This window comes from Branchiostoma floridae, chromosome 11, assembly GCF_000003815.2.
Source record: "Branchiostoma floridae strain S238N-H82 chromosome 11, Bfl_VNyyK, whole genome shotgun sequence".
In the NCBI taxonomy this organism is placed as follows: Eukaryota; Metazoa; Chordata; class Leptocardii; order Amphioxiformes; family Branchiostomatidae; genus Branchiostoma; species Branchiostoma floridae.
Genome location: NC_049989.1, coordinates 9961531 through 9977344, shown reverse-complemented (window position 1 = coordinate 9977344; position 15814 = coordinate 9961531). Strand labels below are relative to the sequence as shown.

Sequence of the window (15814 nt, the reverse complement as noted above, 5' to 3'; positions counted from 1 at the left end):
GTCCGGCTGTCGATCGTACCAGACAATAAAACTTGCACTAACACTGGCCAGGGGTAACAGGTGTTGAGCTGTTGTCCATTCCGTCTTCAGAAAAAGAAGAACAATACAGTGGAAAGATCTCCAAGTATTCTATTCTAGAATTGTTCCAGTTCCCAGTGTAAAAAAGATCCTGGGGGACATAATCTCTTGTAAACACTAAGGCTTTTGTTTGCTTTTAGCCTCAAGGGGGTATCATGTTCTGGTATGCATATTGGGTTACAAATTTGTTTGTCCTTCTCTTGGTCACTAATGGTGCCATTGGACTTTTCCACCCATGCATTTTTAGATAGAGCTTTGATAGAGTTAAACCTCCTTGGGTTATATTCAGTGTTCAGAGTGACAGACAGAATTGTCCTCTAGCTCTAAGAAGACGAGTTTTCAAACTGTCCTCATTCTTTGGCTTCCTGTGCACATGGGTTAGAAGGAAGCTTGCTGGGTGTGTATGACCTTTGAACATTGAAGTTGGAATGTTGCATAACCTGTTGGTTGAGTCTATGACCTTTGAACTTGTGATTGTGAGGTATATCCAATAGAAATGTTTTTAGAAAATGGTTATTTTTAGAACAAAAATAGTAAATGCTACCAAAATCAACATCAGGTGTTGTATATTCTACACACTAACTGTACAATGTATGAAATGTTGTATTTCATTGATATAAACAGAATTGCTTCAACAGCAACCTTAAAACATACCCAAAACTCCTTTTGCCCACGCAAACAATTGCAAATAAAACCATGATAGTAAATACATTTACAGTACTAGATGCAATTAATAAAAAAAACGAGATGATCATTTTCTGTTAAAAACAGACCGAAGGATTAGAAACTGTTTCATCTCCACAGCTCATTTTGTGAGGATGCAAGTCTGCCTGAGATGACATTCCCTATGGAGAAGTTGACATCAGCAGAGAGTGACTGTATCATACACACTGCACAGGGGCTAGGTCTGGAGGTCACCACAAGACAGATGGTAAGGTTTTTGGTTGTTTACTTATTCTTCAAGTTTCAGGGCTGTCTGAAGTATCTGTCCTCCATAGTGTCACAGCAGCTGAATCAAATTAAATGTCAGTAGAAAAAAATCATAACATTTCTTGCCAATAGCGCCATGAAACTTCCACAAAGTAAAAATGGAAATTCCTCCTGGACCAATGAAAATGAAAATGTTGGGAAAAAAACTTAACAGAGAATAAGCATTTTAAGATTTTCCAGTGGAGTATGTCCCATATCCTCTAGATTCTTTTGAGAAAATGCAGAAAAAGTCATTGCTGAAGAGTCCATTTACAGTAGTTACTTTGAGAAGTGCCCATTTCTATTGAAAGATTTACTGTGACTTTGATGTGTTTCTGGAAATCATTTCAGATTTGGTACAACCTTTCCAGTTCTAATGTTGAAAATAAAATTTGCTTTTTTTATGCATCAAAAAGAGTAGCAAATATAACAAAGTTTAACATATCATTGAAATTTATTGTATTGCACAGGGACCAGACAAGCAACTGCGAGTGAGGAAGAAGACTTCTGGGGGAGCCTAGAGATTTTCTTTAGTAGCTGAAGGCAGTTCTTGTACTCGAGTGCATCTGCCCTTGTGAAAGAAAAACTTGAAGCCATTCCCTTGCCACATTCCTTTTACAAAATTATCACTGATTCTGTCAGGCACTGGTTCAGATGACAAGAGACAGCTTAGTGTAACTGGTGCTAGACAGCACTCAATACATAGTTTCTATAATTGCAAAGTGTGCCAAAGTTAGAAAATGCAGGAAGGACTTCTAGCAGTACTACTAGACTGCGGTACTGCATACAGTACTGTTTATTTGTTGCCATACTAATGTTGCCATACTGATGTTTTGTTAAGACTTTTTTAGTTTTTGGTATCGAACTCTTATTTTTCTATACACTGTTTAACTTGAAAAGCTAGTTTTTAGTTTAACATAGTTGACCACATACTATCCATGTAGCTAGAGGGTATGTGTCCATATAACATAATGATTGTGTATTTAGTTTTGTAAAATTGCAACTCAGTGAAAGTTGCAATTATGGTGCTCCTAGAAGTATCTTTTTTTTATGACAAAGTAACTTTTTGTTTATTTTTCTAACAAAGATGGGTTATAGTGTTGGTAAGTAGAAAAAGACTTGTAAACATGAAAAGTTGACAGTAGAACTAGAAAGGGCAGTTACTGTATTGTTTGCGATATCATTAGAAATGACCATGACAATTTTAAAGTGGAAAGCAATCAGTTGAAGCCATGCATGAGTGGAAAATACAGTATGACATGACATCTGAAGCTGATCTTGTGTGAACTTAATCAAGAAGATATGATGTTGGATAGAACAAAATACAAGCAGAGACTTTGATTCATACATCATACATGTATATTCATTGCAACATTGAATATAAAAGCTAAATAGAGCAAGAGCCCACTAGAGTCAGTCTGCATTTGTTAATGGATGTAGTATAATTTTCGATACCTAGTTTGTTTTACCTGTCCAGTAGTTTTAAAGCCTTCAGCAACATGATCCACAATGATAACATTAAGAGTAGATCATCTACAGTTACGTGTACAAAGTGAACAATGTACATTTTACAGTGAGTTCCTCCTTAGGAGTGACGACACCCTGGCATGAGAAAGACTGAAAGGTATAGTAAGCCAAATAAATACCCAAAAGCAGTTCCGTATTGACGATAAGCAACCAAATTGATATCCAGTTGCTTGAGTAACTGCTTTTTGGCGTTTGTTATTACCTGGATGTCTAACCTTCATTGACCTAAGCAAATATACATGTCCTCAAGCACAGAAACTAGCTGATTTATGCCCCTTCCTTGATATTCTACTTTATGCCCACTACATAGGTATGGTAAACAGGAAAAAGAAATATTACCAAATAAATATGACCATTGGCAAAACACAATATCTTAACATCCACTGTCACTATATAATTGTGCAAAGGAAGTAAATATAGGTCTTAGATATAAATACACCATAAATACAATACATTAACTGTATTATACAGTATAAAATGTTACAGTACACCACTGCTAACTTATACATTCTAAAATACTGATCATATATATGTGGTACGTTAAGCCTCTCTAACAACTTGAGTACTCCAGTTGAAGGCATGGCAAAGACAATATGATGACAACAATTATTGTAATATCCAGCACAATCTAATCAGGCTGATGATATACAGCACCAAATATTTTACAAAAGATATGGTTCCCTGTCATACAATCCATACAAAAATGATGGCAAGACTTGCATAGCTTTATACATTTGCAATATATGAACTGCTATTTCCATTTAGCTCTGTCAACATGGCCGCAAAATATGGCTAAAATACTTCAGCAACTAAGTTGTCATCAGTACTCTACTGTATAGACTTTGATAGACTTGGTCAGTTAGCTTTTGTATTTTGTGTGCTAAACAACTTCAGTGCACTTCTCGCAGCAATAAAAGATGTTGATCCAGAAATAAACCTGATTATCTAGCATATAGCAGCAAGGCTTGTTGCCATGGTGATGTCAATCATCTGTCTCTAAGCAGCAGACTCTTCCCCTGTAAAAAAGAAAAGGGCATGACTGTAAGCTCAAACCACATGGCCTGTTCCACAATACCATGAATATAGGGGTGATTTATGAGATTATTACATTGTTAATAAAAACAGTTACCGTGAAAAAAAGTGCATCATCATGCAACTGTCAAACTACATACGAATGCAGCAAAGGGAACATAGATATACAGAATGATGCAAACACTCATCACATCGGACAACAACAATACTCTGTTGTCTGAGGTTACCCTCCATCACAGAGTAATGACCAATCAAATTTAACATAACTTAAAGGCAGTATATGATACAAAACAATATATGATGTACCGTGCTCCTCAGTTGGCTGTACAGGGTGGTGGATCTCCAGGATGTGACGTCCCACGAACGCCTGCAGCATTTCCTGAATCTCATCTGCGTTGTTCATGATGAACGTGAACTTCGGTCCTCGCGTGGTCTTCACATTAAACTCGTCATCACTCTCCGTACCCCTAATTTGAAAAACACTTTTTAGCAAAAATGTAAGAGAGGATGTTAGAAGGTTAATAGAATGTTGAGTCAATGTCCATGTTTCTCAGCAGGCATTCATGGTTAAACCTGTGTGTAGTTAACATTAGATAGGTGGCCTATAAACAGGATTTTAAATTCTAGGGTCACTGGGCAAAATAGTTTGAGGAACCACCAAAGAGTGTACAATTTCCATACTATTAAAAATGTCATTATCTGAAAATGCAAGCAACCAATACATATCATTTTGTCAAAGGATGAGGAAACAGCCAGTGCCTTTTACTAGTTTATAGGAATTTCTCAGATAGAAAAACTGGAACTTCTTAAGTATCAAAGGATAAAATCCAACCATTCTTTCATTGTTCAAGACCTAAGACCAAATTCCATTCCAACTGTTACAGTTTTTGTGACACTGACAAACTGCTACCACAGACAAACACAATGATTGCAAAATACCAAGACATAAGCAGGCAATGGTAATGATCCCGAACTGAATACCATAAACATACTTTCTCTTTGAGACGGACTTGACGTCCGTTAGCGGCACCAGCAGCGCTACTTTAGTCCCCCTGCCGGAGTCACTCTCCTCCAGAACTGACAACTCCTTCCAGTTCACAGCTGCCACCGCAGACCTCTTCAGGGTGATGCCTGGGCCACTCATCTTCTTAATCACGAAAAATCTGAGGATTGAGATATTGGCATTTAGATTGTCGTACAATCGCTATCCAAGGGTTTTCTTGGGATAACATTTGCATGTCTTGCAAACTTTAGCTGTCTTTTTACGGAAAATGGTATGATCTTATATCCTTGTCAACGGTTCTGTCACAACCTGTTTGAAAAGTCTACGACCATACACATAGCACATTTCAGCCACGAGTACATGTACCTTGAAAAGAGCTGTGCCCACTTGTCCATGGCCTGTTGTACAAGTACAGCCTTCTCATCCTGAGACGAGACTGTCGTGCCATCGGGATACAGCTGAAACACAGTTGGGATGTTATTCAAGGAGTTATTCAGGAAATAACCTATAAGATGATGACGATGAAGGAAGTTTTCATCAGCGATTGAGTGCCATGTTATTAGATACACCGTAACCTGCTTGTACTAGTTTGGAGTCCAAATATATTTGGCAATGCTTTGGCTTCCAAAGATTAAAGAAACAAAGTTGACTAAAACAAACAAGACCTGACCCCAAGCCTAAGCTAAACAGGAAGCCTTCCCCTAAGACTAGTGTTGCCGAGATATCATAGTTTACAGATAAACAATATTATAGTCAATATTATTGATGTTTACAAGTATTAGACACAAATGGCTCCTTGATTGACACTAAGATGTATATTATGCCTATCATATTCTCCTACTTTATACAATGTATTACCAGGAATTCAAGACAATATTTGTGTCTTATGCAACATTGTCCAGAGTCAACACCAATATCTGATAATGTAGGCATATGCTTAGAGCTTATTGTAACACTAAATGTTGTACCTTCTTGAAACTGTCCATTGTAGCGTTGACCCAGTAGCCTGCTCCCAGCCTCTTCAGCAGCTTATCTGGGACATAAGTCTGTATAACCTCAATCAGGCCCTCTTCAGAGACGCTCGAGCCGTGCTCGATGTAGAATCTTCTAGCAGAGAACTCTGCATACTCAGCATCCTAGGGGAAAAGCAAAAATTGTGTTGCAAATTTCCAGTGTATGAAAATGTATTACAAGCACAAATGATTAACAATTATTTATTGGAAGCAAACAAAGTTGCAGCATGAATTTGAAACATGAAAAGTATAATCCATATTGTTTTCTTACATCCTGGCACTTGTACTCTCCGTACTTGAGTCCTCCCACTAACTGGTGATAGATGAGAGTGGTTCCCACAGGGTCCTTATATGGGTCGTGCCACGGACCAAACACCTCTTTTCTGGAATATATTGACAGTGTTTTAGTGTTCAGTAAAACATTGAATTTCATACGTTGGCAATGCGCAATATTACAAAACTGCACATTGACCTACATTAACTATTAAGTACAATCTACAGAGTTGAAAAGTAATACACCTTTCTCACGCGGCGGCCATGATAGATCGAAGACGAGGTCAATGAGGCAAACAGACAAAACTTATGTCTAAAATCAGGTCCCATTTAGTTTTCCCCGAAACCATACAAACTTTCATGATATATGATAGAGTAATAAATATTATAATTAGTGTTATGCACCGAAAAATGTAGCAATTTAGAGTAGTGTAGACTGGTCCCATAGTCCCTTAAGAGATGCAAAATAAAAACATAATAATGCAAATATTTGACAGACTTCACTTATTGGTCGCTTCCCTAATTGGCAGGCTATCATTAGTTGAACTGCTAATTATGATGGACAGCCTTTTGTTTGCCTCATTGAACTCGTTTTAGATCTATCATGGCCGCCGCGTGAAGGAAGGTGTATAGATATTTGAATACATTACTACAGTTTTGAGACAAGGAAACACATACATGTACTTGCATAATGTAAGGAGTGTATTGCACTGCACATACTGTACTGTATTGTAACGTATGATTAATGTTGTTCTGTACCTGAAGAACAGATCCCACTGCACATCTTTTCCCGACAGACCCTCGTCCCTGCCAGTCTGTTCCACATGTGATATGGCATCCATGATATGGTGCTCCCACTGGGCACTGCCGCTTGTTAACGAGATTGTCTGCAATAAGACAAACAAGTTAACATATCATCATCACGTCAACGAAGGTTAGACATCAAGGTAATATGATATGCCCAAAAGCAGTTACGATTTCATCATATGCAGTTGCTTGAGTAACTGCTTTTTGGCATGTTATCATTATCACTTTCTAAAAACATACTTGACGTTTCAAAGGATTTGTACTAAATAGTCACAGAGGCGCAGTCAGTGGAATATTTGTTCCTAGTTATGTTCAAAAGCTAAAGCTGTAGAAACACTGAAGATTTGGATGTTACATGGAAAGAAGATAGCAAGTTACAAATCTCAACAACAACAAGATTCTTTCTGTGTCTTTCATTTTCAGAAATGGTGGACTGTTTTTTCATGGACAACATCATTGCAATGGTGGTTAAGCTTGACAATTGTGTTGCATTGATGTAACATGTTCGTTTACAGTAAATAAGTTACCTTTACCTGATCAAACATGGTGATGTAGAAGGCAAATCCAAAGTGATCCAGAAGGGAGATCTTTTCAGACAGCTGGATCCTGAGCTCACGAATCGTCGTTGCCGAATCTACTTCTACCTTCACCACTCGCTCGTCCATGAGAGTAACGGCCACCAATATTGGTCGTCTTCTTTTCACAGCCTGTTAGAGGGCAGAACACATATACTGCATCACAGAACAGGACCAGACTTTGACTGTAAATTTTCTATATTACAAAGTCATATCAAGATACATGTCAAAATACTGTTATCATATGATGGATAAAGTTGAAAGCAAGTGTTTTACCAAGATATTTTGGTCACAACCGGATGAATAACTCATATTTATGTACGATATTCATTTTGCAATGAGTAAGAGCTTTCATCGTAATGCTTGAATAATGATCTAGATATGTCTGACAGCTCAATATTGGTACAACCAAGTAAGTCATTCTGTGTAAAGTGACTTCAGACAATCTCACACTGAAGCCAACCAAACTGTTTAAACTCCTTTTTATCAGTGTCTTGTTCTTCCATCTTCCACTTACCAGTTTTGTGATGATTAATATCTCATGATTATGTTTATTTTCTCTAGTTACCTACTATGATTCTTCATGCTCTTTATTATTGTGATGGCATTGATAAAATAGTTTTCATCTCCATATTGTCTGTGTTTCACAGTTTGATGTCTTATAAACCCAAACAGAATGTTAAAGTAAGACTGACGTTATACTCCAGCTGTGGCGGTGGAAGACTCCTGGTGCCGTTAGAGCAGGTTCTACGCAGTCGCTCCTCACAGTACAGGCTGTACTCAGGTGGGGCGTGGCCGCTGATGAAGTAACGAACCACCTTCGTCACCTGTAATAAACATTTAAGGTCAAAAGATGAGGATATAGGCACTGTCACATTTGGAACACCATTGCTTCTACATGTACAACACCACCATGCAGTTAGTACAACTACTTACCCTACACTCCAATGCCCGTGCAATCCTACGCCTCTATGTTAGGGTTAGGGTTAGGGTTAGGGATAGGGTTAGGGTTAGGATTAGGGTTATGGTTACAGTAGGGTTAGGGTCTAAGAGATAGGACGAGGGCGAGGGCAAGGGCTAGAGCTAGGTTATGGTTAGGATTAGGGTTACGGTCTAAGGGATAGGGATAGGATTGGGTTAGGGATAGGGTTATGGTAAGGGTTAGGTTAGCATTAGGTTAGGGTTAGGGTTAAGATTTGGGTAAGTGTACTTGTTAGGGTTGGGTTTGGGTTCAGGGGTTCTGAAACATATGGCCATCAGAACATAACTCTTAGATGTTCAACAAATGCCTGATCATTGTGACTTCTCACCAGACTGGACGGTGCAAAGCACCCGGCACACAGTGACAACAGGAACCAGCCTCGCTCTCGGCTCCGCTCTGATGGGTTGTCCGATAACTGTTTCATCAGCTGGGAGTAGATCTCGTCCCTAGGGTAGCATGGGAACGGTAATCTCGTTCAAATTATGTATGGAAAATACTATAATGCATGACTTTTAATTTTTGTGTGTGAGTGTGTGTGTGCACGTGTGTGTTTAACACTAGCTACCAACACCACACACATAGACCATATAGCAGGCCAAACGTTGAACGCTTGACAGGGCATAGGACAGAACATATACTGTTTGAAAGAAATAGAACCTGTATGCCTGAAGAGTTTTGCTTTTTCCGTCCTTGCAGTTAGCGACATTTCCGCTCGAGGGCGTACCTGAGCGGTTTGCTGTAGATTCCATATCCAGTGATGAACGCGACCTTCTCCACACCGGATGTTGGCGGCAGGACTTCCGGTTGTTGAGCCACCTCGTTGTTGACAGCGGCCTCTTTGGCGGCATTATCCGTGGACAGGTCGTACTTGGACGACTTCTTACCGGTGATTTTCGCGCCAAAATTCCTGAAACTCATCCTTCGCTTAATGGGAGGCTGCAAAACACATAGAATGAGGACTTAAAACACAAGATTTTCCATGACAAAACTTCAGTAAAAACAAAGAGACCGGTTCATGATGAATGCTAGAGTTGGTTTCTACGAAAAAAACCAACAATTTCTACTCCGTGCAGCTTAAAATTCCGTTTGGAAGGCATTTCAGCACCTGGATAGTTCCAAACCGAACTATTATTGAAAAGTATAAAAACACGCTATCTTAATGTAAATATTCATATTTTGTACGTTTTTAATCTGAAGCTACAAACCTTTTTTCTGGATATAAACTCGACCACATCGGTGTCTGCCACGTCTCCCATGAACTTCTGTATGGTGACCCACACCTCCAGCGCCGCCTAGCGGAACAAACCTCCGTTATACAAGCTTCCACAGGACGTATTAACGTTATATCAGGTCATGTTTACGTGAATGTTATCCCATCTGTAGTTCCCAAAATGGTGTGGCGAAAAAGGTATCTTACGGGTGAAATTCTGATGCAACGTTGACGAAACATCCAACAGAATGTAACGTTACTGTGATTCTAGTGCGTGTAACAGTAACAACTGCTTGGCGCGTCTGACATCACATTAATATTGCAACTGAGGTACCAGTCTCACCGTCTAGTTGTTGTTGTTGTTTACAGTTGATTATTGAGTGGTAAAAGCCATTCTCCAAGTTGATCGACATATGTTTTGCGCCTGAATATGCACTCTACGGTTCTTCTGACGTACCCAGTTAAACCCCACCAATAAACATAAATATAAAACATTCTTTAGAAGGCATCGATGACACTATTCTATAAGTAGTGATCATCGGGAATTTAGCAGAATTATGGGAGTTAAATCTACACAATTTTCACAATCTAACCACCAACCTGCTGATCATCTTCCGACTTGAGCTTGAGTAGCGGCTGTTTGAGTTGCTCCTTCGTGAAGGAGTGGTTCTTCCCGCCCATAAAGTGACGCAGCGCGAAGGTGTTGAAGCTGTAGTCCGCTAAGAACTCCCCCATTTCGTCTTCCAAGATGTCTTCAAACTCGCCGTCTTGTAAGCTTAGCACACTCAAGGACTGGAGGAAAAGTACAAACACAAGTTATTGGTTATATTCTTAGGCATAGCTATCAAAGGAAAAACCAATCTGCAGGTTTTAGAGGTGCCGTTCTTTGCGATTCTCGACATCACGGCGAGAACAAAGCTTACCATTGTGTACATTTATTTGTCTTTTTTTCGTTTTTGTTATTTGTCAATTTCATTCTGCTTTGCTCAATGGGTTATACGTTGTCATAACTTGAGTGCGCCGCCATCTTTCCTAATTCATTTATGAATGTTTTCCCAAGAAAAAAAGAACAGAGCATAGACTTAATGTCTAAGGAGATGTGTAGTCCGGAGTAGGTTCTAGTATTTCAAGGTTGTTCTGTGACGTTTACTTTTCAGAACGTTTTTTTTCTAGTATTCCGACATTTGCGCTTTTCTACAACAAGCATCAAACACGTGCACTGAGCCGGGCCCACAACTGTTGTAGATTACAAGAGGCGAGTGGCGTTCAATATAAAGTTCTCGGTCTCCCAGAAACAAGGGACACAACTCAAATTTTCAGACATGGGTACAAATGATAAAGTCTGCATTATAAAGTATGTGAGAATGTGTAAAATATGCATCGGAGATCATGACAGAAATGAAGAAGTAAGTTCTCATGCTGAGAAAGACTGGATCCTATAAAAAGATCGAAAAAGGACGAAAGAATCACGCTTTAGCTGGCAGCATAATTCAACCCAGGATGTCTGGAAACTAGAAACAAACAAAAAAGATTATCTTCATCAGTCACAAGAGTAAGAAGCCAACGAAAGAGCAAAAGGCGAGAGCTAAACACGGGAAATGTGCGGAAAACTAGGATCACAGCATGTTACCGGGTCCTTGCGTTGTTGTTCTTCAGCAGACGACGGAAAGGTGGCGCTGCTGGGTAGGGGTCGTGTTAGGTCCCAGTCCTGAGTAGATTCACCACAAGAGACAGCCGCACGTTATCCCAAAGTTGATATCGGTTAGTTCACATTTAAGACAGTTGATGACGTACATAGAATGTACTTTCACAATGGTGTGCAGTTTATTTTTAGAGAAGAGGGTGAGTTGTGCAGTGGTCTGTAGTACTATGTTTAACAGTGGAGGGGAGCTGTTAACAGTGTGTTCACGGCGCTACAAATATAGTGAGATAAATGTTATCCGATTTTTCAATGGCACGTGCTTAAGTTTTCTCCTTCCTTTTGTCAGAAGGAGAACCAAAATGAATTGAAAAATTGTGGCAACATGCTGTGAATCAACAATTTCTTTTGATCACCCACCATTGCTATAATGCATTGGTTCAGTGCAAAAACAGAACTAATGTTGTATACACATAATACATTGATTTCTGTGTTTGTTTGCTTGTATGTTTGAATGTTTCACCGTGTAGGCTAAAATTAGGGAACGTTGGACAGCGCCAAGTGTCGTGCTACGTTCCCGTGCTTTAATAGCGCCCCCTATGTGCAGTGACTGTCACAACATCTCCGCTGGTCGGGGTACCATGAATACCATATATGGTACCTGATCCTCCTGCTCGTTATCCCCATCATTGACCTCTGACCCCTCAGGAGGGGCTAAATACATGGACGCCCTGGACGGCTTTTTGCCCCCTAGCAGTGAAAATCGTCTCCGGATTGCCGACTGTTTTATGGATCACCATGGGTGGAAATAGCGTCAGTAGAAAACAGCTCTTCTTTAATTCTTATCTCAAACTCAGATCATCTCATTTTAAACTTGCTGTAAAAGCATTGCATTAATGTAAAGCACTCCCAAAGCAGTAACGGTCTTTTCTGTTCACTAAATACACACCGTGATTGTGAGGTGTAGTCAGAAACAAATTCCCTGGCGAAAGCAATGCGGTGGAATTCGTTGTAACATTTTCAATTCAATCAAAAACTATACTGCACCATCTTTGGGGTGACTTTCTGCACACGCGCACTCTTACCTTGCTACTTTGACGTTTCTCGCCAGTCTTGATCGGCAGTGACCCTTGTCTCTTCAACTTCTGCTCAGAGGACGACTTCTTCCCAAACAACAAGGACCGGGTTCTCTGTGGAAGAGGAACATATGACGATGATGGTTTATTGCAATTGCATCAGTGATAATGTATGGCAATGTACAGACAACAAAAGTTACATAGAAGCTACTCAGATACAGCATCATGGCGCGCAAACCTTCTCTGATATTCTCTCAACAGGAACGGGGGTGATATTGACTTCCAGCAACGTTTGACCCATTGATGACGTCACACGTGCGACAAGTCACGTGTCCAGAGAGATTGGGTCAGAGAGCTGATATGGACCTTGAGATTTAGCGGAAAATTCCGCTGACTCTAATTTCTTTTATCTGAAAAACCGTAACTCAGATAAACTTTAATACTAACTCAACTACTACGTAAATCACTTTCCCATTGTGCATTAGTGTTGTCTGTGAGAAAGATTAGGAATCATAAAAGAAGATTTCATGAATTTAGCTTTTCTTTTATACAAGATTTGGCACACACGACATAACGTTTGCCTTTGTTATGAATGCTCAGCACAGCTGCATCTGTCAGAGCTCAAGTAATAACTTGACTCCTGTATTGCCAGACACGTTCACATCGCCCCGGGTAAGAGTGGGGCATGGCTCTGCAATATTTCCTGTCCATTCTGAGTACTTACGTAAGCGTTTCACGGAGCTTCAAGGACTAACAGATCGTGAGACATTTTTTTATTCCAGACTTCAAGTTTCTAACAGTCATGGTGCAATCTTGGTCGACGTATTCAAAGAAAAATCTCCCCATTCAAAAACGATTTTTCTTGAACACCACGGACACCTTTTACGAAATAGTTGGCTTTTAGGTTTTGTTTTATGTTATTTTGTTTTGCCTGGACTGTGTTTCAAAGCAATAAGGGCTGAACCAAAAGTCATACACAAACGACAAAGTACTTATCCTTATACACATTTAAAGACGAAAGGAGTCAGCTCAGCATTTTATATATCTAGATGAGAAAACAGAATATAAGATATCATGCGTAAACATCTAAAAACTGCTCTTCTGCATATTGCAATAGGCACTAAAATATGAGCTACAACCACAATCCCTCCCAAAGAATATGCCTCAGGAACCTCCGTATCAGACGACCAAATGTATCGCAAAGAAATATGAGGACAACTGTAATGGTTAACGATACCTGAGCCCTCACTTCTTCTACGACTTCTGCAAAACCAGCTGCAGATGTTTTGCCTTCCTAGACGCCGCGCTGATAGATACAGACTTTCCTATACCTGACCAAGAGTCTATACAAACGTGTTGTATAGAATAATGCATGACATGCCACAAGAGCCAGAGGGAGGTCGGAGCAGACAAATGCAGCGTTCGTCGGCTAAAGTGTCTCCGTGAGAGTAATAATAACTAACGTTCCCTTTTTCTCTAAACGTCTGTTTAAGATTCAGTCTACGTTCATCTTCAGTAGACATAAGATGTCTGGACGGAAAGTTATATCGATCTAAAGTATGGTTTACGTTTACTTCACCGCTGAATATAACAGTTATGTTTTATCTATCTACGAGAAAAAGTGCACAAATTGCCTTCAGTATGCAGCAAGGGAATCAGAGATGGAAAACGTCGCCCCTTTACCCATACTGTTTTGCGAATTATAAGTCTCGCGGACAAAGTAGCACTGAATATGTATGGTAACGCCGTGTACGTATATTGTGAATATCACAACTTCACAGAGACAGACAGACACACTGACACATTAGTCAAAAACATGAATTCACTCTGTTAGAACGAAGTTATGAAACTTATGCTTATGAAGGCAAGCAAAATTTGTAGTCTCATAATTCTAGGCATTGTTGCCCACTGGCAGCATAGATATTGTCAGCAAGGATTTGTACCCATTTGTAACATGCTTTCAGATATTTTTCGTACGTCAACCTGAGTTCTGGAGTAAATACCAAGATGTCATGGTCAATGTGCCTCACTTTGACTTTGAAAGAAGGTAGCTATAGCAACATGACTGAAGCCCGAAGCAGCTTACACTTGACCTTTAAGTGGCTTGAACAAGACGTCATTCCTGTATACAACTCGCACACCAGTGCCTCTGGGCTTGGTACAAGATGTAAATGGATAAAAACATCATCGGTCTGAAGAGTAGAAGTGGTAAATCTATCGGACCTTGAACTTGTACTGTTTTGTTTGGTACCGCAACACAGAACGTCTGAAAAGGGCTAAAGGGCTAAGGATGAAAGTATGTAGAAGTAAGACAATAGAATTAAGTTGCAAATCAAACATTGCAGGAACACAAGTATCATCTTAATACTTATCTAAGATAAAGTAATTCAGTGTTTACCTTGGGCTTTCTTGTTTTCTCGTCTTTCGGATTTACATCATCAATGACAGGGACCTGGAAGAATAAAAAATATCAATCAAGTATTTACGTATAAAAATATAGTTGATAAACGTTTACTGTTGAAGGAAAAGGCAAAGTAGTACTCATAGGATCCCCTTTTTTAGAATAATTCTCAAATTACACATTATATTTGAATAGGACAAAAATGGATATGGGTGAAGCATCATAATGTAGCAATAACGATGTGAATGAAATAACACATTTCTTTTAAAACGTTGTATTTGGATTTCGACTAAATACCTAATAAACAAACACATTACGACGATTTCAACCATTGAATGATCAGATACTCACGCCAAAGTCCAGCCCTATTTCCTCATGACTGCGGACCTCCCGAGCCTCTGCCGCTAGTGTGGGGGAGAGGGCCGCCAAACGCTCGTCCCACTACGGGTGGATGGAGGGGGAGGGGGGTCAGATGATAACGTCAAGCACCAGAACATTCACTTACCTCTACTAATCACTTCTTTCTACATTCAAAATATCTTTCAAGCAGCAAAACTGCGTTATAAACTCCCTGGTATGAGCATATCAATCGCAAAACTAGGGATCAAACTCAACATGTTAAATACAGACTCTAACAGGAAGGTTTTAGAATATTTCTGTTGATCAACAAGTTCGTCCATTTGATAAGAACTGGAAGATGACGAATATCAGTTTCTTATTGAATATCTCAAATATCTTGGAGGCTACATTTATCAATTGAACTATGCCCACAACTTATAATGAGTAAGGTCAAAGTGTATATGAAAAAAATTTATTGTTTACGCCTTAACCTAAACAATTAGCCCAGTTTGTTTTCTATTTCCCATCAACTTGTAGTCATATTTTCCATACCTGTATTATACAAACTTTTATCTCAAAACTTATCTAAAAGTAAAATGATCAAGCAGGTAACGCTTACCACATAAATTATTAATGACATCTTATTTTTTACACATGCTTCGTTGATATTGGTTACAAGCGTACAAAACGTTTTCTTTTGAGCGTCAAAATTATCCTTTTTTATAGGTTGAAGCGCGTCATGCAATATTCATCAATACAGAATGATTTCTTATGCCACCATTTAACTGTCAGTCCCAGAGGACCACGACAAAGGTCAAAGTTCAAGGGGCTGTTACACCACATTGCGCGACTATAATTGTGACAAGACGTCATCAACCTTGGCAACAATT

General features: G+C 39.4%; 1 protein-coding gene and 1 long non-coding RNA gene across 4 annotated transcripts; one reads left to right on the top strand and one right to left on the bottom strand.

The window, feature by feature from the left end:
• Positions 1-837: 837 nt before the first annotated feature.
• LOC118426036 lies at positions 838-2449 on the top strand. The gene is made up of 2 exons (XR_004832355.1): positions 838-1009; positions 1518-2449. It is a non-coding gene; the product is annotated as an uncharacterized LOC118426036 (long non-coding RNA).
• On the bottom strand, positions 2196-15039 carry LOC118425983 (unconventional myosin-VIIa-like). 3 transcript variants are annotated; one of them, XM_035835177.1, is made up of 17 exons: positions 14937-15039; positions 14583-14636; positions 12194-12298; positions 11100-11177; positions 10070-10261; positions 9465-9551; positions 8984-9195; positions 8588-8705; positions 7973-8104; positions 7236-7409; positions 6655-6782; positions 5894-6005; positions 5578-5745; positions 4976-5067; positions 4599-4769; positions 3913-4088; positions 2196-3590 (listed from the first exon to the last, which is right to left on the bottom strand). In XM_035835177.1, exons 5-17 carry the CDS (start codon positions 10202-10204, stop codon positions 3571-3573), a joined length of 1725 nt encoding a protein of 574 aa, XP_035691070.1. In that variant the 5' UTR covers positions 10205-10261; positions 11100-11177; positions 12194-12298; positions 14583-14636; positions 14937-15039; the 3' UTR covers positions 2196-3570. The 3 variants fall into 3 exon arrangements, with proteins under 3 accessions (XP_035691070.1, XP_035691069.1, XP_035691068.1); XM_035835176.1 differs by lacking the exon at positions 11100-11177; XM_035835175.1 differs by lacking the exons at positions 12194-12298; positions 14583-14636; positions 14937-15039 and adding an exon at positions 11770-12016.
• Positions 15040-15814: the final 775 nt, after the last annotated feature.